General features: G+C 42.0%; 1 protein-coding gene across 4 annotated transcripts; it reads left to right on the top strand.

The window, feature by feature from the left end:
- The first annotated feature begins 7217 nt into the window (after positions 1-7217).
- Positions 7218-25785, top strand: PRKAB2 (protein kinase AMP-activated non-catalytic subunit beta 2). Of its 4 annotated transcripts, none has more exons than XM_043576013.1 (9): positions 7227-7315; positions 7692-7872; positions 11716-11882; positions 12725-12818; positions 13051-13171; positions 17811-17944; positions 18852-18920; positions 20055-20091; positions 21233-25785. In XM_043576013.1, the coding sequence occupies exons 2-9, from the start codon at positions 7717-7719 to the stop codon at positions 21250-21252; spliced, it is 798 nt and encodes a 265-aa protein (XP_043431948.1). In that variant the 5' UTR covers positions 7227-7315; positions 7692-7716; the 3' UTR covers positions 21253-25785. The 4 variants fall into 4 exon arrangements, with proteins under 4 accessions (XP_043431947.1, XP_043431948.1, XP_043431950.1 ...); XM_043576014.1 differs by lacking the exon at positions 7227-7315 and adding an exon at positions 7328-7424; XM_043576012.1 differs by lacking the exon at positions 20055-20091 and having other exon boundaries at positions 7218-7315.
- Positions 25786-26984: the final 1199 nt, after the last annotated feature.

Here is a 26984-nt window from a genome sequence, read left to right as displayed (position 1 = left end):
CATATGCAAATTCTTTGGAATCTGAAAGAAAGAATTATGACAATATGGTGAGGAAAATTCTGGACCCTTTAATTTCGTTCCTCTTCCTTTGGGTGGACAGAATGTAAGAACATCACCACCATTTCCGGGCAGAATAAAATTATTTTAAAATAAAAAATAAGAAACCACAAAAGACCCCAAATAGGCAAAGGAATCTTGAGAAAGGTGAACAGAACTGGAGGTATATTCCTGATTTCAAACTACTATAATCAAAATAGTATGGTACATATATAAAAATAGATACACAGATCAAAGGAAGAGAGTATAGGGCCACCTGGGTGACTCAGTTGGTTGGGCTTCCCACTTCAGCTCAGGTCATAACCTTGCAGTTCATGAGTTAGAGCCCTGCATCAGGCTCTGTGCTGACAGCTCAGAGCCTGGAGCCTGCTTTGGATTCTATGTTTCCCTCTCTCTCTGCCCCTCACCCTTCTCATTCTCTCTCTCTCTCTCTCTCCCTCTCTCTCTCTCTCTCTCTGCCTCTCCCTGGCTTATGCTCTCTCTCAAAAATAAATAAAAACATTGAAAAAATTTTTAATTAAAAAAAAAAAAGGAAGAGAATAGAGTCCAGAAATAAACCCACCTATATACAGTCAACTAATCTTTGACAAGGGCACAAAGAACACAAAATTCTGAGAGAGTCTCTTTAATAAGTGGTACTGGGAAAACGGAATATCCACATACAAAAAACAAAACAAAAACAAAAACAAAAAACCTCTACCTTATAACCTTATGCCACTCACAAAAACTAACTCAAAGTGGATTAAAGATTTGAATTAAGACCTGAAACTATAAAACTCCTCAAAGAAAACATAGAGGGTAGACTCCCTGACTTTGGTCTTGGTGATATTTTTTGGACTGGACACCAACAGCAAAGGTAATAAAAGCAAAAATAAACAAGAGGAACTACATCAAACTATAAAGTTTCTGCACAGCAAAGGAAGCCATCAACAATATGAAAAGGTGACCTTTGGAGTAGGAGAAAATATTTATCTGATATTGAATGATATATCTAATCTATCTGATAAGGGATTAATATCCAAAATATATAAGGAATTCAGACAATTTAACAGCAAGAAAACAATCCAACTAAAATATATGCAAAGGTCCTTAGGGTTCTGGTCACCAATTCCAACGTTGGCATACCAACAAACAATTCTCAGGACATGTGGGAAATCAAATAGCTATGTCCTGGTAAAGGAGATTATAGGGAACGTGTTACACTGCTTTCTGGCCATCTGAGAGGAGGGTTGAGGGGCTGATCCTTCCAACTCATGGTATGGTTTAATCAGACGGGCAGGTGCCCAGCGTGATCCTAATGGGAGAACACATGCCTACCCCCTTCCCCAAGTTATCAGTTCATAAAGTCCTTTCCATGAATTATCACCTTGTATGTCTTTGAGTAAAACCTTGGCTAGTATAGTAGAACCGGGAGGTGGTGCAAAAGCCACTTGGCAGCTGTATGGACTTTAGAATATCAAGTGGGTTGCACAACACAGGCAATTCATAATCAAGATTTAGGTATTCTGATAGGAGTGGAAATGCTCCAGGCCATTATATCACGCCCAAGCCGATCATAGGTTATTCCAACAGTGCTCTACTATTGCAATTGCTGCCTGGTCCCAAGTCCCTGACATAAAAACAAAAACAGGTTTCTTTGCCACCATATGGCAGGGAGCCACTGAGCCTTAGGTTGATTTCGTGAATAGGTTACAACAGAGTATTTCCAGGTACATAGATAATGAAGAAACTGCTCAAGTTTTATTGCAGCAATTGGCCTATGAAAATGCTAATGCAGACTGGCAGGCCGCTCTCTCTGGCATACGTAGTCAAGCCAAAGGTATCCCTGAATTCATTAGGGCGTGCCAAAATGTGGGAACTGAGACACATAGCACACAAATTTTTGCAGCTATTATGAGGCCGTCTCCAGCCTCTCATGCCTGCTTTAAATGTGGAAAACCAGGGCACATGCAAAAGGACCGTCACCAACGAACAGGGGACAAACCAGTAAGTTACCCAATATAGTCCCAGATGTAGAAAAGGAAAACACTGGGCAAATCAACGCCGATCTAAATTTGATAAGGAAGGAGGATCCCTCTTGGGAAACGAGGAAAAGGGCATCAGCTCCCATGCCCCCAGTCCCAAGTGGAGCAAAACCATACAGAACCCTGTTCCTCAGGTTTTCTTAAACCAGGTCAAGGTTGGGTTACAGACTTGCAGGCAGCCACCACTGGAGATTAAGCTATTGATAAATTTCCTTTCTCTGGTAATTTACTAAAACATTTGTAAACTTATGAAGACTCATGTCCTGCATGACTGTGATCTCTATCAGTTAACCATTTGTTTTCTTTCCTTTGTTCTTGGGCAGCCAGGAGTGCCTGAGGAATGTCACACATGTCCTACCACAGGAGTAGGGAGGTGGGCAGGTGGGGTTGTGGGTGTTAGCTCGTGCTTTGCCCTCAGATTGCTTTTGGCTCCCTCATCAATATGATCCAGCAATCCCACTTCTGGGTATATATCCAAAGGAAATGAAACCAGGATCTTAAATAGGTACCTGCACTCCCGTATTTGTTGCAGCGTTATTTACAATTGCCAAGATACGGAAGCAACCTAAGTGTTCACGGATGAAGGGATAAAAAAAATGTGTTATATAAAGTGGAAAATTATTCAGCCATGAGAAAAAAGAAAATCTTGCCATTTACAACATCATGGATAGACCTTAAGGGCATTATGCTAAGTGAAATGTCAGAGAAAGGAAATAAGTCAAACAGAGAAAGACGAATACCACAGGATCTCACTTCTACACAGAATCTAAAAAAAAAACAAAACAAAAACAAAAAAGTCAAACTCAGGGAAACAGGGATAGAATAGTAGTTGCCAGGGACTAATTGGTGGAAAAAAGGGTGAGATGTTGCTATAAGGGTATAAACTTTCAGTTATGAGTAAGAATATCTAATGCACAGCATAGTGTCTATAGTAAATAATAACTATTAGGAAATTTGCTAAAATTGTAAATCCTAAGCAGTATCACCACATACACACAAAGTTAACTGTGGATCAATGGGTGTGTTAATTAACTTGATTGTGATAATCATTCCACGGTGTTTATATATACCAAGTCATGTTGGACACTTTAAGTATATATAATCTTGTCAATTATACCTCAATAAAGCTGGAAACTTTTTTTAAATAAAACCAATGGTATTTGGGGCGCCTGGGTGGCGCAGTCGGTTAAGCGTCCGACTTCAGCCAGGTCACGATCTCGAGGTCCGGGAGTTCGAGCCCCGCGTCAGGCTCTGGGCTGACGGCTCAGAGCCTGGAGCCTGTTTCCGATTCTGTGTCTCCCTCTCTCTCTGCCCCTCCCCCATTCATGCTCTGTCTCTCTCTGTCCCAAAAATAAATAAACGTTGAAAAAAAAAATTAAAAAAAAAAAAAAAACCAATGGTATTTGTTTTTAAAAATAATTGATTTCCACAATGATTGAGTATTCTCTTATGTGTGTAAACTTGTATCTTTCCTCTTGCTAAAGCCGATTTTTAAAATAGTATTAAATTTTTGTTTTTGGGGGCACCTGGGTGGCTCAGTCCGTTAAGCATCCAACTTCGGCTCAGGTCATGATCTTAAGGTTTCTGAGTTGGAGCCCCACATCAGGCTGTATCAGCAGGGAGCCAGCTTCGGATCCTCTGTCGTCCTTTCTCTCTGCCCCTTCCCAGCTTGCTCTCTCTCTCTCTCCAAAATAAACACTTAAAAACTTTTTTATTTTTTATTGAGGTATAACTTTCATACCATAACACTCACCCTTTTAAGTGTACCATACTGTGCTTTGGCAGATGCACACAACCACTACAATCAGGATTTAGAACTGTTCTCTATCCCCTAAAATTCCTTTGTGCTCCTTTGTACTCAACCCCTTCTCCCATCTTCAACTCCTAGAAGGCAGGGTTCTGTTTCTGATCCTCTGCTTTTTCCAGAATGTCATGTAAATGGAGTCTGACTTCTTTCACACTCCATAACACATGTGCAATTCATCCATGTGTGTATGGAGTTTAATCCTTTTTATTGCTGAGTAGTTTTCCATTTACAGTTCTGCCACATTTTGTTTATTGACTCACCAGATGAAGGATATTTGTGTTGTTTCCATTTGGGGATAAATAGAATAAAGCAACACATATTTGTACAAGTAAACATTTGTATACAGGCTTTTGTGTGAACTTATCTTTATTTCACCTGGATAAATACTTAGGAGTGGGATTACTAAACTACTGTTAAGTGAATGTTTAACTTTATAAAAACTATCAATCAGGCTGTTGGGGCACCTGGGTGGCTCAGTCGGTTAAGCGCCAGACTTCAGCTCAGGTCATGATCTCACGGTTTGTGGGTTCGAGCCCCACGTCAGGCTCTGTGCTGACAGCTCAGAGCCTGGAGCCTGCTTCAGATTCTGTGTCTCCCTCTCTCTCTGCCCCTCCCCTGCTTGTGCTCTATCTCTCTCTCAAAAAAAAATAAACATTAAAAAATGTTTTTAAACATCAGGCTGTTTTTTGAAATGGAAATCACCAAGATGACATGTCCTACCCCTCCCTGATCACAAATGGGAGGGGAGATGGGGATATAAACCTCCAGATGCTCCATCTAACCTGCCATCAAGTTCTGTAAAATCAGTACACTCTTCTCCCATTCCCAAGTCCTCACCTCTCAGAGGAAGGACACCTTTAGCAGTGCACATAAAAGTTTACTGTGCTATGAGGTGTCCCAGGCTGTTATTTTCCTCTGTTTATCAGGCAGAATGGCTGATCTGAAGAGATCAGTGGCAATGATGTCTGAGACACAGTAACATCCAGCAAACCCCCACCAACTACTTTACCTATTACCTCCTTTTCCTTCCCTCTGTAAAGAAAGAGAGAACATTGGGACACCAACAATAAAATTAAATGGAGAAATTATACTCGTATTGGTTAAGAGATCTTGTTTCTTTACCTAGTCATTCACGAGTCTACGAAAACAAACTTGGGACTAGAAAGAAGCAGTTAATCCTTCCTATGGTGTCAATTCCATCCTGTGTCTAAATATGCAATATGCAGAGTTGACTTAATGTTAACCATCGCCTGATTTATAAATGCTACTAGAGCAGAACAGTGTCATGGACTAATTCCCCAAAGGAGAAAACCCAAAAATCACTTCTATTTAGTTTTACAAGTTTATTTCTTAATAAGTTTCGCTTGTCCAGTATAACACTTGGTTTCCTTCTCCTATGCTGATTTGACTGTTGTAAAGTAATACACACCAGGGACATATTATTTGGCATAGAGAAACCACCCTGGGGTTAGAGAGCTGAATCGTGCACAAGTTAAGGTTGAATGTATTACTCCTTCAAGGGCCTTGCTTCACATCCCATGGAAAGAATAAAATGAACTGGCAGGGAGGGAAATGATAGGGACCAAAGAGGAGACAGCCAGGAAGTCAAGATTTTGGAGGGATGAGCAAAAGGTTGCTGTAAAAATGTACCTTTTTTTCTGCAAACTGTCTTCGGTTAAAAGCCAGAGAATAACTGAGTTCATTAGAGGCAGAGGAAACATAAAAGGAAGAGAAGTGGATTTGTTGAACTTAAGTGGATGGGTTTTCAATTTAAAATAAACTTTTCAACAAACAGAGCTACTCATTCAGAAAGGGTGGTCTTGGGGCACCTGGGTGGCTCAGCCCATTAAGCCTCTAACCTCAGCTCTGGTCATGATCTTGCAGTTTGTGAGTTCCAGTCCCCAGTCCCGCTCTGCTGACAGCTCAGAGCCTCAAGCCTGCTTCGGATTCCGTGTCTCCCTCCCTCTCTGCCCCTCCCCCCCCCAAATAAATAAACATTAAAAATTTCAAAAAGAAAATAAAGGGTGGCTTTGTACAACTTGGATTCCCCATCACTGGTTGTTTAAGTGGTATTATCTTGTTAGAAATGTAGTAAACAGTATTCATGTATCCCTCATTGGGTAAATGTGTATTAAAAGCTTACTCTGTACAAGGTGCGTGCAGAATATGAAGAGGAATCATCCAGATTTGCTCTCTGCCAGCTGTCAAAGCAGTGCTTCTTACACTCCAGTATGTATACACATTCCCCTGAGGATCTTGTTAAAAGGCAGATTCTTTTTTTTTAATTTTTTTTAATGTTCTTATTTATTTTTGCGACAGAGAGAGACAGAGCATGAGCAGGGGACGGGCAGAGAGAGAGGGAGACACAGAATCAGAAGCAGCTCCAGGCTCTGAGTTGTCAGCACAGAGCCTGATGCGGGGCTCGAACCCACAGACTGTGAGATCATGACCTGAGCCGAAGTCGGATGCTTAACCGACTGAGCCACCCAGGCGCCCCAAAAGGCAGATTCTGATTGTGTAGTTAAGGGCTCAGATTCTACACCTGTAACAAGTGCCCAGGTGATGCCAATGTTGCTGGGCTGGGTTCACACATACTAAGTGATAAGGGTTTCTCGTAGGGAATTAGGCATGCACATAATTATACAAGGTAAGAATTAGTAAATACCATAGAAGTTCCATTAATTATCAGTAAAAACCTAGATCTGTCCCAATCCTAGAACAATCTTTGTCCTTTTCTGCCTTCCGTGTTCCTTGTTTTTGTTGTTGCTCTTTCTCAAATTTTATTTCTTCCGGGGTTGCTCACTGTATATGCTGTCTCTTAGCTTAGAATAGCTTTCTCCGCCTCTTCAGACTAACGTTTCACTAATTTGTCAAGGTTTATCTCCTAATCACCCGTTATTCCCTGGGCCTCAGTCGAGGCTGACTGCTCCCCACATCAGTTAGTTTGAACCTCAAGCGATTGCCGCTACTTCCTTCTGACTCCAGTAGGAAGTCTGGTTTTTAATTCCCCATCGGAACCCACCTCTTCGGGCCTATCCTAAAAACCCTGCCCAGAAAACGTTTTGGCGAACCTGAAGCTGTGTCAGGCGGCCGGGAAGACAGCAGCGCCGCTTCTCCGGGTACAGAACACCCGAGCCCAGCGAGGCGGTTCTAAGTGTCACCTGGAGACCGCGCCCATAAAGGAAAGCCCGGGGGCTGACCGCGACAATGATTCCTGGTCCAGGGCCCCCCGACCGGACATCCCAGCCCCGGCGCGAGGCTAACTGCGGAGCTGGCGCCCCCGCCTGGCGCAGGAGACTGCCCACCACCGAGGCGCTGGCGGCTAGAGAGGCCGGCGAGCTCCCGGTGCCGTCGCCGCGCGGCCGCAGGGAACGCGCGGGGCGGGCCTCGCGCCACTGGCCTTGTAGCCATTTTAGGAGGAAATCAGGTTCGCTAGCCCGGGGCGCGGCTTCAATTTCAATAACTTTATTGGTGGCCTTATCCGCAGAACAACCATCGCACTGGTGGCTAGGGGAGGAGGGAGAGCATCGCGGGAGGTGATTGGGGTGGGGGCGCGCCTGGGCAGTGCGCGCGGGGATGCGGGGAGTTCCCCAAAGTGGGTTTCCTGAGCAGCAGGCATCCAGAGGGTTTGGAGTGGGGGGGTTCCGGGCGCCCCTGGAGGCTGGGGAAGGAGGGGTCCCCGGGCTTGGCTTCCCTGGGGCGGGGATTCCCTTGCCCGAGTCCCCAGGCGCAGGGGCGGAGCCAGGGGCGTCCCTGACGCGGCCGCCGGGGTGTTCCTAGTCCGGTGTTGTTCCCCACGGCAGGTGGCCCCGGACTCGAGCTGCAGCCATGGGAAACACCACCAGCGACCGGGTGGCTGGGGAGCGCCACGGCGCCAAGGCTGCACGCTCCGAGGGCGCCGGCGGCCATGCGCCGGGTAAGGAGCACAAAATCATGGTGGGGAGTACCGACGATCCCAGCGTCTTCAGCCTGCCGGACTCCAAGGTGAGCGTTCCCCACGCCCCCAGCGGGCGCTGCCGCAGCGGGCTGGGTGTCAGCGCTCCTCCTCTCTTGGTTCTTTCTTAGCACGCTGACCTAGCTTACGGTTTTCTGAATTAAAGGGATTTTTCGGGCACGGAGATGTTGGATGGTAACTACTCCTGCGGTGCTGCCTCAAAATAGAATAGAGGCGGAGTTTTTGTTTTTCGACTAATCTGTTGGCCATGATTACGATGGGGACTGTAGACACCCCCACCCCCAATATCTGGTTTTCCTAACAGGCAGGTGCCCTCTTTTAGAGTATTGATGAACTTATAGGTTGTAAGTTGCCTGAGTTGCTGACCATAGGCAGCAGTGTCTCAAATTTGCCCGGAGGTGGGTAAGTGACTTTATTTTTCCTGACAACTTATATGTATCAGTATCATTTTGCCCTTCTAAGAACTCAGCACTTCTTTTTTTTATTTATTTAAATTCAAGTTAGTTAACATACAGTGTAGTATTGGCTTTAAGAACTCAGCATTTCTGATCCTCTTGCCCTTTGCATGGCTGTGAGCCATGCAACCACTTGCTTATTTGATACAATCTCCTAATCTTGGGGATCAATAAAGGACCTTCTTTGGTTGACTGCTCAGTGTTCATCTCATACTTTATAGTTGTGGTAGTTCAGGTGGTGTTTCTTTCACACCCAGCTGCTCCTCAAGTGGGAGAGCAGATGATTCCAGGATTTCTCCACTTCCTGTTAGTAGTTCATAACGATACCATCGCTGAAAACAGACAGCCCACAGCTGTCCCCGGGACCTTGAACTCAAATCCAAGGACTTTGAGAAAAGTGGCAACTTGTGTTCACCGGTAGAGATAGATGGAGCTGACAGCAATGTGATTACCAACCGAATGTTCCTAGTCACATTGAGAGCTGTCAGCATGATAAACAATAATTCCTCCAGACGGTCTGAGTGGGGTGAAGTAGAAAAATGGAGGGATTGGGGAGATTGGGGTGTGTTTGATTTTTTTTTTTTTTTTGTCTTTATCACTACAAACCTTTCACCAAACTGGAGTTTTACAGAGTAAAGAATGATTTGCCCAGTCGGTGGCACGTGAAATTTGGATTCTGTTTATTTTCTTGAATCCCAATTGAGAACATAACCACAGAAAAAGAAGTCAAGTTGATTAAAAGGACCACTTCTTGGTGTTTCTTCTCCATTCCTTTCTTCCTTTTCCCACTCCAGGACTTCCTCAACACATGAGCTGTCTACCCAGTCACTTGAATTTACTTCTTCAAAGCTTTTTCAAGGTGGTCCATCTCGTAATTTTACCCTTTCCTACATCGATGACTCAGGACTTAAGTACAGTGAGTGTGTTTGTCAAACTGTGACTGCAGTAACCGGTGTCCTGATTAAAAGCCAGGTTCCTCCATCTGAAACGGAACCTTTTTGGGGTCATTCTGTCCCTTTACCTCAGTCTTGCCATTTGTGAATAAGAAAATCGGTTCAGATAATTCCTCAGGTCTCTTCTACATCTAAAATTGTATAGTTCTCAAGCTAGTCTCTTTACTTCTTCCTTCAGTGTTTCACTTAAACATTTTCAAACTATAATTCTCATTGTTTTGCCTCTTTTCCTGATGATCTTGCTGACTATTTAACTTGGAGTAAATGGTCTTTCTGCTAGTCAGCTGCACTCAGGCCTGCCTCAGAAATGTCATGTCATATGTGGGAGGGCTTTCTTCCAAAGCTAGACATATTAATAGTTTGTAGCTTTCAAACTCTAAACTGAAAATACTAAATCATGAAAGTAACTCATAGGAACAGTGGCAGTGGGGCCTGCATTCCTTCAAATGCCAGTCTTCTCGGTGGACCAGTTCAGTAGTTCTCAATCCTATTTGCACATTAGAATCACTTGAGATTTGTTTAAACACTATATGGAAAATTGGAAACATTTTCCACATTTCAAAGTAGGGAGAACAGTGTAATGAACTCTTGTATACCCATCACCCAGTTTAAATCATGATCAAATTGTGAACAAATTTATATCATCTATACCCCAATCCACTCCCCCCCCCCCAATTTATTTGAAGCAAATTCCAGACATCCTAGCAAATATTATTTTGTCTGTAAATATTTTAGGATGTATCTCTAAAGATGAGGTTTTATTCTTTATTTTAACTTAATCACAGTATTGTTATTATTCTCTGTGAGCCTTTTTAAAAATAGATTCCTAGGCCCTGTATCTAAATCAGAATCTGAGAGTTACTCTTAGGCATGTGTAAAAACTTCTGTGATTTTAATGCAGTCAGTTAGGCAAGAGTGCATTGCTTTCAGAATATGGAGATCAAGGTTTTCACTTAAGTCACTTATGTAATATGAAAGTCCCTTCAATTCTGTTTCTCAATTTACTTCAGTTTATGCTGCTACTGGTGTCTCATAGTGTAGTTTTGAGGAATATTGAGAGACAATATGCAAAGGTAGACTACTTTAGCCATTTTGAAAGTAAAGCCCAAATGAATAAGTTAATCCTTTTTTTTAACCCACATTATTTTATTTGCTAAATGTTTTGACTTGATACAGTACAGTCCTGTTTACCTATTTAACAAAGTCATTTAAAGCCGGTCTAAAGTGGGGATCAGCAAACTTTTTCTGCAAGGGACCAGACAGTAAATATTTTAGACTTTGTGGCCATATAGGTTTTGTCACAACATTCAATACTGCTACTACAGCGTGAAAGCAGCTGTAGATAATATATAAATGAATGTGTGTGGCTATTTTCCAATAAAAGCTTATTTATAAAAGCATCTGGCTCACTGGCCATAATCTGCCAACTCTTGTTCTAAAGGATGGTAATGAAAAGAAACTAAGTAAGGAGACATTTGTTTTTAGAATCCTACAGACCTCATTTGATATTAGAACCACTTTTGTTAAAGGAAGCTGGGTTACTTTAACCAGTTGGGTTACTCCTTGAGAGTCCAGAATTTTCATCCCTACTCCTGAAATAATTAGTATAAACTTGGCAGAAGTGAGCAAGTTAAGATTTCATAACACTTCCCAAAATTTAAGAAACCAATGATGATGATTTTTTATATTTTTAGTGTCCTTTTTGTAACCTGTTTGCTAAAATGAAGTTTGTGAATTATTTATGAATTTCAGTATTTCTAACTTCCATTACAACTGATCATTGAAAAACTGTTCCTATTTACATGTGAAAAATACATGGCTAACTTTATTGCTTTTTATAGAAGCATACTTTTTTTTCATATTTTTTCTCTTAAGAGGCACTCAGAAGCATGTCATAATTGCCTGCCTGTGAGTTAATCTGGTAGCAGCCAGTAAGCTTCCCCCCATCTTTTTTTTTTTAATTTTTTTAATGTTTATTTATTTTTGAGAGAGAGAGAGAGAGAGAGCGTGAATGGGGGAGGGACAGAGAGGGAGACACAGAATTGGAAGTAGGCTCCAGGCTCTGAGCTGTCAGCACAGAGCCAGATGTGGGGCTCGAACTCACGAATCATGAGATCATGAGCTGAGCTGGAGCCGGATGCTTAACTGACTGAGCCACCCAGGTGCCCCAATCCCCCTTTCTTTTTTTTTTTTTAAAGGGAGATCCTAAGGCTCTGAAAGGGTGGGTGATGTATGCAGCCTATAAAGTTAGGCTGTGATTTGGGCAACCCTTGAGCATAAGCCATGTGACTATTTTGGTCCTCGATGAGTTGTCTATAGTTTATTCAAAATGTGATTTAGTTGCCAATTTCAAGGCTTACTGATCCTTAGTAGAAACCTAGCGCCCCTCTGTAAGCTAGGGGTGAAAGTGGCCTTTTAAGAATTCCTGGGTCACAATTTAGGGATGACCTAATCCTTCTTACAGCTCCCTGGGGACAAAGAATTTGTATCATGGCAACAAGATTTGGAGGACTCCGTAAAGCATACACAGCAGGCCCGGCCCACTGTTATCCGCTGGTCTGAAGGAGGCAAGGAGGTCTTCATCTCTGGGTCCTTCAACAATTGGAGCACCAAGATTCCACTGATTAAGAGGTGAAGACAAGTGTCTTGGTTGAGTCTACATGAGTCTACAAAGGAAACCAGAGACCTGATTTCCTTTCTCAGGAGAGAGACCTGGCTGTACTGCTCCTCTCCACCTGCTAGGGACTCTCTCTAGAACATTTTCTGTGACCAATGACTACATTTGTGACATTTTTTTTTTAAGCCTTGTAGTGAGTCAGAGATATTTTACCCATTAGAATATCACTGCCTCAGAGGAACTTAGTGTAACAGCTTTGTGGGTACATTCTTTAGGACTGTTAACACAAATCCTATCTATGCTTGTGGGAAGTCATTTGTAATTGGCTGAGTCCACTTGTTCTGACTTCTGCATCAAAACAAAATACAACATGACATCTAGTTACTAATGTGAGTTGTTGCTTGCAGAGCAGTAATGAATTATTTGGTGATCAGAATGGCCCTTTACATGTAGATCATTTTTCAGAAAATGCTCACCAAAATGTGGAAAGGGTACCTGAGGCACTTCTGTATCCTGAGGCTACCTGCTATCTTCTTTATACTTGTGAGGGGTCTGTTCCTACTGAAGCATATCAGTTGTGCTAAGGCAAACCATTTTGGGGATTAACATCTCTATCTTTCTTTTCCAGATATTAGTTAAGAACTAAAGTTATTGGGAGGGGCTGGTAAATAAGTCTTCAAGGTGATAATACAGAAAAGGAGAATGGGTCTATAAATTATTTTCTATTCCGGGGGACAATTGCTTAGGAATGTGGGAGACCATTGGTATGATGTTGTGAAAGTCTCATGGTTTTTACATTAACATTCTGTCTTCTAATAGGAACTTGGCCTGCTTAACTTTCTGTTTTCTTCTGTAGCCATAATGACTTTGTTGCCATCTTAGACCTCCCTGAGGGAGAGCACCAGTACAAGTTTTTTGTGGATGGACAATGGGTTCATGATCCGTCAGAGGTAAGGCCTTGATTTCCAAGGGTAACCGTTAACTTAACTGTGTCCTTTTGGCTATTATTCCCCTTGGTGTCAAATGTCATTGCTGTCAGGATTGATGGGCTCCTACACTGGAGGATTTCTCTCTCGATTAAAGATGGAAGTGCTGAGTGTGATCATTTTTAAAATAGGAGAATTAGATGGAAGAGATGAATTTGAAACCGGGTTTATGAATTGTTTCCATCCATTGTTTCAGCCTGTGGTTACCAGTCAGCTTGGCACGATTAACAATTTGATCCATGTCAAGAAATCTGACTTTGAGGTGTTTGATGCTTTAAAGCTAGATTCAATGGAAAGCTCAGAGACATCTTGTCGAGGTAAGTTCGTAGTATTTGCTCTTTCTTGATGTGTTCTTCTTATAACGCATGTTCCTTCCCAAGGGTAGTTTTCGTTCTTTTGCTTTAATGTTTATTTATTTTGAGAGAGAGAGAGAGAATGAATGGGGGAGGGGGAGAGAGAGAGAGAGAGAGAGAGAGAGAGAGAGAGAGAGTGAGTTCCAAGCAGGCTTTTTGCTGTCAGTGCAGAGCCCGATGTGGGGCTTGATCCACGAACTGTGAGATCATGACCCGAGCCAAAAAGCAAAAATCAGATGCTCAACAAGCTGAGCCAACCAAGCACCCCTTGTTTGTTTTTTCCTTTTCTCCTTAGGAATCTTTTTTTTTTTTTTTATCCTCAAGAATCTTCTGAATCATATATATGTTTTATATATATATATATATAATTTGTATAAATTTTTGGGCAACCTTTGAGCATAAGCCATTTGTCCATTTTGGTCCTAGATGAGTATATGTGTGTGTATGCGTAAATATATATGTATATATACATGTATACGTAAATATATATGTATATATGTATATATATTTATGTATATATATGTATATATACATATGTATATATGTATATATATTTATGTATGTATATGTATATATACATATGTATATATGTATATATATTTATGTATGTATATATGTATATATATTTACGTATATATGTATATATGTGTGTATACATATGTATATATACATATACACATGTATATATGTGTATATATGCATACACACAACATATATATGAATCGTATATATGTTTTATATATGTATATATGTAAAATTTGTTAATATATATATTTTTGTCTATATACATGTTTGTCCTGTAAACATTTAGGTCTCCTCTGAGACAAGAAAAACCTCAGTCTAGTGAATTTCATTTCAAACTTTTTTTTTTAATGTTTAATGTTAGTTTACTTTTTGAGAGAGAGAGCGCGTGTGCATGAGCAGGGGAGGGGCAAAGAGAGAAGAAGACCCCTAATCTGAAGCAGGCTCCAGGCTCTGAGCCCAGTGCAGGGCTCAAATTCACGAGGCGTGAGATCATGACCTGAGCCAAAGTTGGATACTTACTGACTGAGCCACCCAGGCGCCCTCATTTCAAATTTTTTAATGAGGATCTACAGCAAGACATTTGTTTTACATTGTAACCCAATTCTCTCCCTCCCTCCCTCCCTCCCTCCCTCTCTCTCTTTCTCTCTTTCTCTCTCTCTCCGCCTCCTTCTCTCTCTCTCTCTTGCTCACTCGCTCACACATACACACCTGTAACACAAGTCTCATAGCAGAATGTGTGCCTTTGTTACATGCAATGTACTCTATTTTCTGTTTTATCCTTTCTTTCATAGGCCTATAGTTTAAAAAGCTATTTCTAGGGACACATGGGTAGCTAAGTGCATGGTTAAGTAAGTGCATGGCTAAGTTAAGTGTCTGACTCTTGATTTTGGCTCAGGTCATGATTTCATGATCATAAGATCGAGCCCCTCACTGGGACCCACACTGAGCATGGAGCCCGTTTCAGATTCCCTCTCCCTCTCCCTCTGCTTTTCCCTCGCTCACAGACTTTCGCATGGGCTTTGAAAAAAATCAATATTGGGGGCGCCTGGGTGGCTCAGTCAGTTGAGCGTCCGACTTCAGCTCAGGTCAGGTTCGAGCCCCGAGTTGGGCTCTATGCTGACAGCTCAGGTCCTGGAGACTGCTTCGGATTCTGTGCCTCCCTCTCTCTGCTCCTCCCCTGCTCATACTCTGTCTCTCTCTCAAAATAAATAAAGATTAAAAAAAAATTTTTTTTTTCCAGAAAAAAATAAATAATGAAATAAAAGCCTATTTCTAGTAATATTTCAAGTTTTCATTGACCCTTTGGCAGTATCACCCAGCTGAGGCTAGTTGTGTCTGGTTTGCCTTGTTTAGATGCATTAGCTTAATCCTGCCGGTTTGATGGCTTAGCTGGCAGTTTTATAGGGTCCTCCAAGAATGGCAGTCTTCAGGCGGGGGTAAAGGGGAGAGGGTTACAAAAACCACACAGTTCTTTTGTGTGTATATTAACTGCATTATAAGTTTTGGGTTAAAAAAAAAAAATTCCTTAGGGGCACCTGGGTGGCTCAGTCGGTTGGGCGTCTGACTTCGGCTCAGTTCATGATCTCACACTCTGAGTTTGAGCCCCACGTCAGGGTCTGTGCTGACAGCTCAGAGCCTGGAGCCTGCTTCAGATTCTGTGTCTCCCTCTCTCTCTGCCCCTCCCCCACTCATGCTCTCTCTCTCACTCTCTCCTTCAAAAATAAACAAACATTTAAAAAATTAAAAAAATTCCTTGGTAGAGGAAAAGACCTGTATCTCTTTGTTTCTCCTAATACTACTTTTTCCATGGATTTCATCACATTGACTATAGCATCAGAAGAGTGATGTGCTCAGCACACTCACGGTTACCATTTTATTACATTACAACAAAGGCTGTACCGGTCTAAAGAACGGTGCACTGTGTTCCCAGTGAGTGCAGTTTTCCCTTGTGAGTTCAGAGCCTGCCCCTGCTACTCACTGGCTTTGAATTCATGGACAGGTCCTTCAACCTTTTTCCGTAAGTGCAGTATATTAGAATATCAGGGCACAAGGGTGGCTTATGTAGCTTCTAAGAGACCAATCAATGGTATCATAATTGTCTATGAAAATCATACAAATATTGTTTTTATTATATAAGCTCAGAACATAAAGTTGGACATTTTTCTTTACTGGTTGGTTAGGCAGTGACCAACAGAGTTTAGTAATACTGAATTAAATGATGAGACTGCTTGCAGCCCTCCACTTTTGCATTAGAGGATTCTGGCAAAGCAGCCAGTGAACATATACCCATTATTATACAGAAAGAGGACTGGCATACTTTTGATATTCTCTCTTCCTCCTTTAGCCCAGTTTCCAGTTTCCTGATCTCCTTTGTGCCTGTATGGATTTGCCTACTCTGGACCTTTCATATAAACGGGATCACACAATACGTGGTCTTTGATGTTTGGCTTCTTTCACTTAGCAGGTTTTCAGCGTTCATCCATGTTTTAATATGTATCAGAACTTTTTTTTTTTTAAGTTTATTTTTGAGAGAGAGAGAATGGGAGAAGGGGAGAGAGGGAATCCCAAGCAGGCAGGGCTTGAACTCTCGAATCCTGGGATCATGACCTGAGCCAAAATCAAGAGTTGGATGCTTAACCAGCTGAGCTGCCCAGGCGCTCCAATACTTCACTCCTTTTTGTGACTGAATAAAATTCCATTGTATAGATACATCATTCTGTTTACCTGTTAGCTGATGGACATTTGGATCATTTCCACTTTTTGTCAATTATAAACAATGCTGTTCTGGACATTGTGCTCAAGTTTTTGTGTGAACATGTTTTCATTTCCTAAGAGTGTAATTGCTGGGCCATCGGATAACTTTACATTTAACTTTTGAAGGAATTTGCCACCTGTTCTGCAAAGCTATTGTACTATTCCCTCCGGCAACGGGATGGTACAAAGATTCCAATTTCTCCACATCCTCACCAATAATTATTTAAAAATTTTTTTTTAGGGGCGCCTGGGTGGCGCAGTCGGTTAAGCGTCCGACTTCAGCCAGGTCACGATCTCACAGTCTGTGAGTTCGAGCCCCGCGTCGGGCTCTGGGCTGATGGCTCAGAGCCTGGAGCCTGTTTCCGATTCTGTGTCTCCCTCTCTCTCTGCCCCTCCCCCGTTCATGCTCTGTCTCTCTGTCCCAAAAATAAATAAATGTTGAAAAAAAAATTTTTTTTAATTTTTTTTAATGTTTATTTAGTTTTGAGAGTGAGAGAGAAAGAGAGCACAAGCTGGGGAGGGGCAGAGAGAGACACACACACACAGGATCCAAGGCAGGCTCCAGGCTCCGAGCTGTCAGCACAGAGCCCAGTGCAGGGCTTGAACTCACGAACCGTGAGATCATGACCTGAGCCGAAGTTAACAGACTGAGCCACCCAGGCGCCCCACCAACAATTATTATTGTGTCTTTTTTATCATAGCCATCTTAATGAGTGTTAAGTGGTATCTAATTCTGCTTTTGGTTTACATTTCCCTAACAACTACTTCAGTGTTAGTAATCTTGTCCTCACTGTTGCAATCATTGTAGCATTAGCAATCTTAAGAGTGTATATCCTTGTTGTCTGTTGCTTGGGTGTTAAAAAAAAAAAAAAAAGAAAAGAAATCTTAATTTTTTTCACATTGTTTGACAGTTCACAAACAATCTGTTTCTCATTTGAAACATCTGTTATCTCATTTGATTGCTATAAAGACATTGTGAAATAGGGTAGAGATATTACTTTCATTTGATGAATGAAGAAACTGACTGTAGTAGGAGGATTTGTCCCAGGTCATACAACTGATAAATAGAGTAGCTTTTCTCTGAACCTACAACTTTGACTCCTCATCCCCTCTTCTGTCCTCCCCATCATGTTGCCATGTTGAGGAATTTCATGTTCAGGATGACTCAGACTCTTTGCCTTACAGTTGTAGAGCCAGCAGCTTATAAGTTTATGATCTATGATTTCTACCATATTTAATATTAGCTGCCATGTATTGACAGTTTTTTTCACGCACTTTTACTAGTTCTGCAATTTTCCCTTATATTTGGGTAAATATCTTCCAGACCTTTCCAGCTCTCCCCCAGGGCCTTATGGTCAAGAAATGTACGTGTTTCGATCCGAGGAGAGATTCAAATCCCCACCCATCCTACCTCCTCACCTTCTTCAAGTTATTCTTAACAAGGACACTAATATATCTGTGAGTATCCTGAAAGGATTGCTGGGGCATCTGGGGGTTACTAGAACCATCTGATCCAAAGTTAGTAATCGTAGAGGTCAGGATTATTACAAAGCTGTGTTGAGAATATAAATCATGTGTATATCAATAGCATTACAGATCCTTTTTTCCAGGGCTGAATTGTTACTTTTCCAGCTATTGATATCAAAATTCATAGTTACCTTCTGATCGTAATAAATTAGACCCAGAACCATAGATTGTTAGAAGTCCCAGAAACTGGGACTTCTATTCCAACAGAAGATAAGGCATATTTATCATTTGGGAGTATACAAAAGGAGTATAAGGGGTTTGGGTTTGCGTTTTTTCCCCGTATACTTGATACCTCTAGTCAGTTCACTTGATTCCCACTAAGGTTTTTTGTCTCCTAACACAAATCTTCTGTACGTGTTGTGGGCAAGATTTTTGTTTTCACTCTTATTAAGGGATGCATTTATCAATAGATGCTAAGGCTTAGGGTTTGCCCTGGACTCAGAATTTTCCTAATTCTCTGTAATGAGAACAAATGATTGATATATAGTATCATTTAAAAGAAATATACAGTCTAGTTTAGAGTTTCTCAACAGTTTTTTTTTTAATTTTTTTCATGTTTATTTATTTTTGAGAGAGAGAGAAAGCATGAGCAGGGAAGGGGCAGAGAGAGGGGGAGACACAGAATCCAAAGCAGGCCCCAGGCTCTGAGTGGTCAGCACAGAGCCCTACATGAGGCCAGAACTCACGAACCGTGAGATCATGACCTGAGCCAAAGTCAGACGCTAAACCGACTGAGCCACCCAGCCGCCCCTCAGAAGTTTCCAAAGAGCTCTGAGGAAGAGTAAACTGGTTTAAAACTGTGCATTTAATCCCATTTAGTGATTTTTTTCTTTCTTAGTGTGACCCAGCCTTGCTTCCCGAGCCCAACCATGTTATGCTGAACCATCTCTATGCATTATCCATTAAGGTGAGTAGTGGGCCTGGCTCTTCCCCAAAATGAGAGGGAAGGGGTAACACATGTTCTCCAGTGGTAATTTGCCCTGCTACCTCACTGAAGCTAAAGCTGGCCGTAATGGTCAAATTGTAGGAGAAGTTTCTTAACTAGTAGATGGATTTTTTTGTTTGGTTGTTTATTTTAAATTTTTTTTTTTTTTCAACGTTTATTTATCTTGGGGACAGAGAGAGACAGAGCATGAACGGGGGAGGGGCAGAGAGAGAGGGAGACACAGAATCAGAAGCAGGCTCCAGGCTCTGAGCCATCAGCCCAGAGCCTGACGCGGGGCTCGAACTCACGGACCGCGAGATCGTGACCTGGCTGAAGTCGGACGCTTAACCGACTGCGCCACCCAGGCGCCCCTGGTTGTTTATTTTAAATCTTAGTCCCTATCCTACGTTCTGGCTAGCTGAATTGCCCTGTGACTTAATGAACCTTTTTCCTTCCTGGTTTCTTTTTGGATAGCTATAACCTTTGTACCACCTACTTAATTAAATTAGAGTTCATAGCACTAGGATTTCATTGCAGACAAAGCAAGTTTATCTTTCCAGTTTGGAGAATGCTCAAATATGACTAAGCCTTTTGCTTTCTAAAGGTGAATAGGAGCTGCTGTCGGGTGCTTCAGTCACATATACCCACTGATTGCATCTCTCCTCTACACTAGGTAAAGGGGAAATGTGACCAGATTTGCTCTGTCACCTCCAACTCTTAGCGTTCTCCTTAGTTTTTCTGCTGCCTCAGAGTCTGGGTTGAAAATTATCCATTCAGTCCCATCACATCTTTGTGGTTTGGCTACTGGAGTAAAGTTTTAGGTAGCTCTGTAGTTACCAAACTAGGCTCATTGTCAGAATTACCTGGGGAAGTTTGTAAAAATACAGATTCAAAGCCTGCATCCCCAAAGATTCTGAATAAGTATGTCTAGGATAGAGCCCCGGTAATTGTTTTTTAAGCTGCTTTTATTTCCTAGATGTGCAGCCAGATTAAGGAAATCACTGATACAGCTATCTTTAACAGATTATGTGATACTTTTCAAATATATATATTATTGAATTTAAATTTTATAATAACCTTGTGAGGTAAGTATTATTTTTAACCCCTGTTTTATAGATAAAGAAACTAAGGCTCAGAGAAGGTCATATTGCCAGTAAGTACCGGCGAGAGGACTGAGGTCCTCCCGTCCTCATTCCATGTTCTTTTCTAGTGGTCACTGCACCAGGTCTTTCCAAGTAGGTCTTTCTGTCACCTGCTCCTTATTTTTACCAGACCCTTCCTGGAGCGGAGTTTTGGTTTATTTTATTTTATTTTTTTAACCTGCCTCGCTTCTGTCATATTTAGGCTGTGATCAGCACACTCTGGTCACAGAATGTTAATCTGAGAAGTATTCATTGTAGATACTACAGCATACGGGAAAATAGGAAGATGCACTGGGATTAGACTGAATTTTGCCTCCTGTAACTGCTGTTTGGCTCTCAATTGATGCTCACAGGCCTGCCCTCTCCTCCTGTGGCATGCCCTGAGGCTGCAACACAGCCGGGGAAAGAGTACCTCTTACTCTTCTTATTGATTCTGACTCAGGTCAGTGTCTTGATTACTGTAGTTCTGCTTGACCTTGACCCATTCATTCTTGGTTCTGTCAGATTGTTTAGGCTGTTTGGAGCCACTGGATTGAATATCTTTCCAAAGAAGATTTTGGGGTCCACTTTGTTCAGAGAGAGGGATTCCTGAGTTTTCCTCTTGATTAGAATGAACTTTTTAAGTTCATTCCTGGTATTAAATGGAAATTAGACCTGCTTTGGGGCTTGGAAAGGTCAGGGTTGGGGATCACTGCCCTTTCTTCTCAGTGCATTTTAGACTTTCTTCTAAAACTGAATGTCAAAATATTTTTTCTTTTTTCTTTTTCCATGCAAGTTTTAATTAAGCCCAATATTCAAATCTGAGGTAGGGAAAGGAGTGAGGTAGGAGACTAATATTTCTTCAGCACCTATTATGTGTCAGGTACCGTGCTAGATATTCTCATATAATCATCAGTGCCACCTTAATGGTAGGTGTTATCCTTTGTAATAGTGAGGGAAAAGGCTTAGAGGCATCAAGTAGATTACTCAAGGCCACAAACAGAGTTACAGGAGGAGTCAGGATTGGAACTTAAGTTGAACGGACTCCAAAACCAGCCTATTTCTATAATTTCCAACTATCTGTTAAAAGTGAGTGACTGAAACACTGATGGCTGGGAAGAGCCGCCTGTTGCCTAAACTAATGAATTAGGTGCATGTTTCTTCCCCTTGCAGGACAGTGTGATGGTCCTTAGCGCAACCCATCGCTACAAGAAGAAGTATGTCACTACTCTGCTGTACAAGCCCATCTGAAGGGATCCCTTCCTGCCTCCGGGATTCAAGAGAAGCATCTCCCTTGCCTTTCTGGACTGGACCAGTCTTCACTGGAGACTGGAAGGCTAACTTGCTTTGAGGCTGATGTGTGTGTTTCAGAGCCTTTGAGTAGGATGCTCTGCTTTTGCATCTGATTGCAGATGAGAGCTTTATGAGTTCATGGAATTTATTTTAAGAAAAAAAAATTATATATATATACATATACATATATGAGAGGAAGGTTAATGGAAGCCTCCTAGCTAGATGTGTTCTCTCTGCCTATGGGGACTCCCCAAGACCTGTTTGGGGGAGCCGCAGGAAGGACCGTTACAGGAAGTTTGTTTCCTAAAATGAACGAAGAGCCAACTCTCAGGATCCTTGTTGGGTAGAGATTCTGTCACTGCTACCTTGGCTCTCCAAAGAATGGGCTTGTGCCAGACTTCTGCCCTACTTCCAGCTGCCTCCTTGGCAGGGGCAGCTTTCCTTGCATGGGTTCTCTGTATTCCTAGAGTGTGTGGCACAGTCTGTGCTTTTTATGATAACCAGATGCCCCACAGGAACCCTTTCTCTTCTCATTTCACATTCTTGCTTTGATAACCTCCTTCTGATCCTATACCTGACCCTTCCCTAACAACAAAACTCACTGGCAGGTGACCCCTTTCAAAGGCTACGTAAGACCTGACCCACCTCAGAGACTAGGGCTGCCAGAAAGTCTCCTTTTTTAGCCCAGCACAGGCCCAGGCCACTTTGTTACCACTTGTTTTAACTTCTACTAAAGAAAATAGGTCTCAGCGTTGTAAGGAAGGCGGAACGCGGAAGGTCTACTTTCTTGTGTTAGTTTAGTGCCACGGCTTAGGCTGTCTTGGCACGTTCCCGTCGGTTTTCCCACCTGGCCTGGCCCTGCTTCCATATTTTCTTTCACAGAGCAGACACCTTTGAAGATGGGAGTGGAACCAGGGAATTCTTTAATGTCTTTCATCCTTGGGAGATTTTTTATGTGCCTGCATTTTTCTTTAATTAAAAAATGCCTTTTCATTGTTCTTAAGAGACTACATAGGAGAATTTTAGGCCCTTGATAAATGGTTCCCAAGATTTTCTTCAACAAGAAAGTAGTAGTCTAGTCCTCTACAGTCTTACATTAATGTGACCAACCCCATGCACATCATTACACTAAACACTGTTCTAGATACAGATTCAGGTTCACTGGGTGCACCTAAAAATTTCTTTTACCTTTAAGATCCATGACGCCAAGAAGCAGGAAAGTAGCCCTGGTGTTCTCACCGTGAATAGTATTGCTTCCCTGTACCAAGTGCTAATGGAAAATCACTTTGTCTTTCTCTTTTTTAAAAGTGTTTGATGATGAAGTGAGGTCAGTGACTTTCATTTGTGGAATGAAAAGTAGCTACTCATTCCACTCTTGAAATGTTGCTCAAAGATAAAACTTTTTTTCCCCAAATATCTGTGGCTCTTCCATTATAGATAAATGCAAGTTAAACATTCAACTCTGAAGGAGGCCAAACTTGTTGCTTGAGAGACACCTTCACTGTTAAGATGTGTCCAGCCGCACTGAAAGGGCACACCCATAGGTCAGTTTAGCTACCTCCTGTCTTTCCTATTCAAAGCTGATGACACAGTTGTCTTCGGGTTATGTAGACCTGTTAGATCCTGGGAGGGCGGCAGTAGGGCATCGGGGTGGTGGTTTTGCTGGGAATGTAAATTGTTAAGTGCTTTGGTGGTTACTTGCCGAGAGTAAATACCGCTTTAGCCACTCAAGGCTGCCTTCTGCAGCAAAAGGCTTGTGTGGGAAACCTTTTATGGTCCCAACCACTTGTTGAGTGGTGTGTCATTTAAAAAATCCAGGCCAAATCCTGCTCTCAGGATCTACGTTGTCTTCAGTTAGAGTACTGTTTTTTCCAATACCCATTAAATAAGTGGGCCACATAGGAGGATTCAAAATCCTGGTTGTTAAATGGAGGATTTTGTTACACTCCTTTTTCTTGTCAACGGTATTGAAATGTGATTGCCTATGTGTTCGTGTATTAAAATTTTTACTCTACACAGGTGTATCAGTAGAGCGGGGCAGGAAAAGAGATCCCTTTAATTTTGATTTCAAGCCAGAGGCTTCTGACTCCAGTGACGCTAGGTTTTGGTGCTGGTGGCCTTGAGATCTTCCCGATCTGGAAATGTAGACTGTCAGTTTCCCAAGTTCTGAGGTAATCTCTTGGCCAAATGTGACATGACAGCCCACCAGCTGGTATGGAAGAGGACAGGCAAGGAGAGCTGGGCGATGCCCCCTTCAGCACTGTCCCTTCTCTGCACTGCTCATACACCTCTGGCTCTGAGAAGCCTGTCACACACAGTCTGTCTCCAAGAAACTGTTCTAGAAGGTAGAGAGGAAAGGAGGAAGGTAGCCCAGAGTACACCCCACTCATTCTTTTATGTTGGTTAAAGGGATAGTTTATTTTCTGCAAGAGAGAGCTTGGCAGATTTTGAAAATGAATAAAGGCAAAAAAAACCCATATTTTTAGCTTTTTTTTTTCTTTTTAACCTATAGGAGTTTCACAGAGTCAAAGTTAGAAGAGTTAGAAAATCACTCTTTAGGAGGGCTCACCCTTTAAGAACTGCATCGTGGTTTGGGGGTTGTGAGGAAAAGGAAGAGTGACTGAGCTAAGGAGGATACTAGGAAACTAAAGGCTTCCATAACTCAGAACTAAAAGTAGCCTTTTTGTTGTTAATTACATGAGACCTGACATACTGGAATCCTTGGATCTCACTGAACAGAACCTACTATATAAAACATCCCTTCGTCTCTTGTTCTGTTCTCTACCCTTTTTTCTGAATTCTGCTTTACCTTCAAGCTGACTTTTACCAGAGTCTCAGGTCAAACAGTACCTAAAACAAATGTTAGTCCTCTTGCTGGTATGGTCATGGTTATTAGCTTGCATTAAGCTTAGAAATGAATGGGATGTGGTCACTGCAAGTAACACCCCCTAGGGGCATACCTGGCCTCTACAGTGTTGGCTTTTTTAAAAACAATGCTTACATGGTAGAGAAACCCTGTAAAAGAAGAATCCAAGAGAAGATTCTGAGAGGATTGTACAAACCTCGGCCTCCAATTATTTCTTGTCTCTTGTAGACCTAATGGATCTGAAAAAAGCCTTTTCAAAGTGTCAATACTACATGCGTGCTGCTAAAATGAAGTTTGGAAAGAAGTATTACCTCCAGGCTGGGCTTATATTAATCTGAGTATAAATGAAGGAGACATAATAATGATAGAATCCCCTGCTTCTAATTGGGGAAATAGGGCTTTTAAAATTTTGACCTCAACTAAAAATGATATGCAATAGTCTATGTTGTATGTGTTTGAAAAATATTCTATCTCAGAGATTTCTAAGTCCTCACGTTCTAGTGATTTGGGGCACAGGCCTACGAGCAGATACACAATTTGTTCACACATTATTCTGACTCATCCTTAAAACCAAGGCCTTGCTGTCTTCTACCAGGGACTGCTAGCTCGCTCCAGCTACGTATGGGATAGAGCACCTGGGAGGGGTGGGGTTAGGGTCTTTCACAACTCCGGATCTAGGCATTTGTCTCTCCCTAGGTGCCCATCACAGCAGAAGGTAGAAGGCCTATCATTTCTTCAGTGAACCCAAACTTTTGGAGTAAAAGGGCCAAATTCATTTTTTTAAATTATAAGAAGGAAGGGAGGGAGGAAAAGAGGGAAAGAAAGAGAAACCTTAAGAGTCTATTACTTATGAAATCCAATTCTTAGCAGTGGAATCCCTCTAGGATTCAAATGTGGGCTTTGTCTTGATTTACTTTTCTCGATTGTGCTTTGAAGTGATTAAATTTCATTAAAAATTAATGTATTAGTTCCATCCTTATTTGGAGTTGAATTAATTGGGTGTAGCACAGTGCTTTTGCAGTAAGATTGCTGTGAAATACCAAACGCTCTGTGGATTTTGTAGTCAGGTTAAATGGTCAAGGGGTATCTACCTACCGTAAGTATTATGTATTTGATCATCTTTTCTGTTCCCACTTACAGAACACTTACCTTACCTAGCTTGTGGTTTTAGAACAGCCAAAGCTCACTGATGTCCATTAGTCCTAATCTCCACACTGGGCCCATATGTGAGACTTGTTTGAATTTTGGTAAATGGGAGGATGCTGGTTGTTATTTCACTGAAGCATTTTGAATGAGTGCAGCTCTGTCATAAAGGGGGAATAAGACTATAATTTGGAAGGGAATTAAATAAGCAAGTCCTCCTTTAAATGGTGCTTTTTGTAACCTTTAGTGCTGAAGTACAGAGCTGTATTCCACAAAGGAATGGCATATGAGAATGGATTTTAAAGCTTTTCTCCAAATGTAATTTGTCATTGGACTTTGACATGTCTGAAAATTATGTGATGTAACAGAAATGTGACATTTTTTCCCATAAAACTGTTGAATAAAAAATATTACACAGCAATAATATTTGAGTTTTTCGCTGGTCACTGATTATCTTATCAAAATCTATCTGCCTCAGTAGTCTCAGAACCTAAAGAATGTGAACTGCCACACAAACACATTTGAATAAAGAGAGAAGGTGTAGGTGTAGGACAGAAGTGATGTCATCCATCCATCTGCCACTTTTCCTCTTTTCGTTCCAGGCTATGCTGTCATTAACTAGAGGAATGCAGACTCAGTGGTTTGAAATGCAGCACTCTAAAACTGCATAGTTAGCTATTGTCTTGCGTTGGGTTTGCTGAGACCCTAGACCATGGGTTTTCACCCCTGTCTGTACATTTATCACCTATGCAGATTCTATAAAAATATTGGTGCCCCATCCACTACCTCCATCCCCATTTAAATAGAAATCTCTGGTATGGAATCCAGGTATCTGTAATCCCTCTAGGATTCAAATGTGGGCTTTGTCTTGATTTACTTTACCAGGTGAGTAAATTACCACATTACCAGAGGAGTCTAATGCACATCCAAGGATGAGGATCCTCTCTACTTATTCTTACTGTTAGATACTTCTATGGAAGCAGATTATGTGCTTCATTCTGACAGCAAATCACTCTCCTCAAGTGGCTTTGTTCGGGGTCATGGTGGTAGCAGGATAATTTTTGTCTTCCATCCCTTATTTCACAGAATTCTTACAAAGCTGACCCCTGGACTTTGAAACAACACAGTCAGACTCCCTTATACACGCCACTCCAAAGCATCTAAAGTGAGTTACACTTCCTTGAGGGAGAGAAGAGAGTGCCACTGGGAGGGACCGGAAGGTGAGAAGAGTAGGGGAGGTGATGACAGAAGTGAATGTGAAGGGGTGAAGTGGGGCAGGTGATGAAGACGGGATTGCGGCAACACAACAAAAGTCAACCTCAGCCCCCCCACAGCAGGTCACAAGACTACCTGCAGGTAAGGTACAGTGTCAGATGTGATGTGGACTCAGCCTCTGACAGCATGCTCTCCTAAACATCATGCCCTCTGGCCACTAAAACAGCATGGCACCAGAATTCTATCAAGGCCCAGACTTGCATCGGTGTGTGCTTCCTAAAGCATTTCTCTGGTTCACTTGGCTAAGGGTCTTGTTGGATCCCTTCGATACCCACCCCCCTCCTCTGCACCGACAGTTACTCATAACACAGGTTGTTCAAAGACATCATGAATCTCTCCCCTACACCC

The sequence above is a fragment of the Prionailurus bengalensis genome, chromosome C1 (assembly GCF_016509475.1).
Source record: "Prionailurus bengalensis isolate Pbe53 chromosome C1, Fcat_Pben_1.1_paternal_pri, whole genome shotgun sequence".
Taxonomy (NCBI): domain Eukaryota; kingdom Metazoa; phylum Chordata; class Mammalia; order Carnivora; family Felidae; genus Prionailurus; species Prionailurus bengalensis.
The sequence above is the reverse complement of the archived record's forward strand: the minus strand, read 5'-3'. Positions and strand labels throughout refer to the sequence as shown.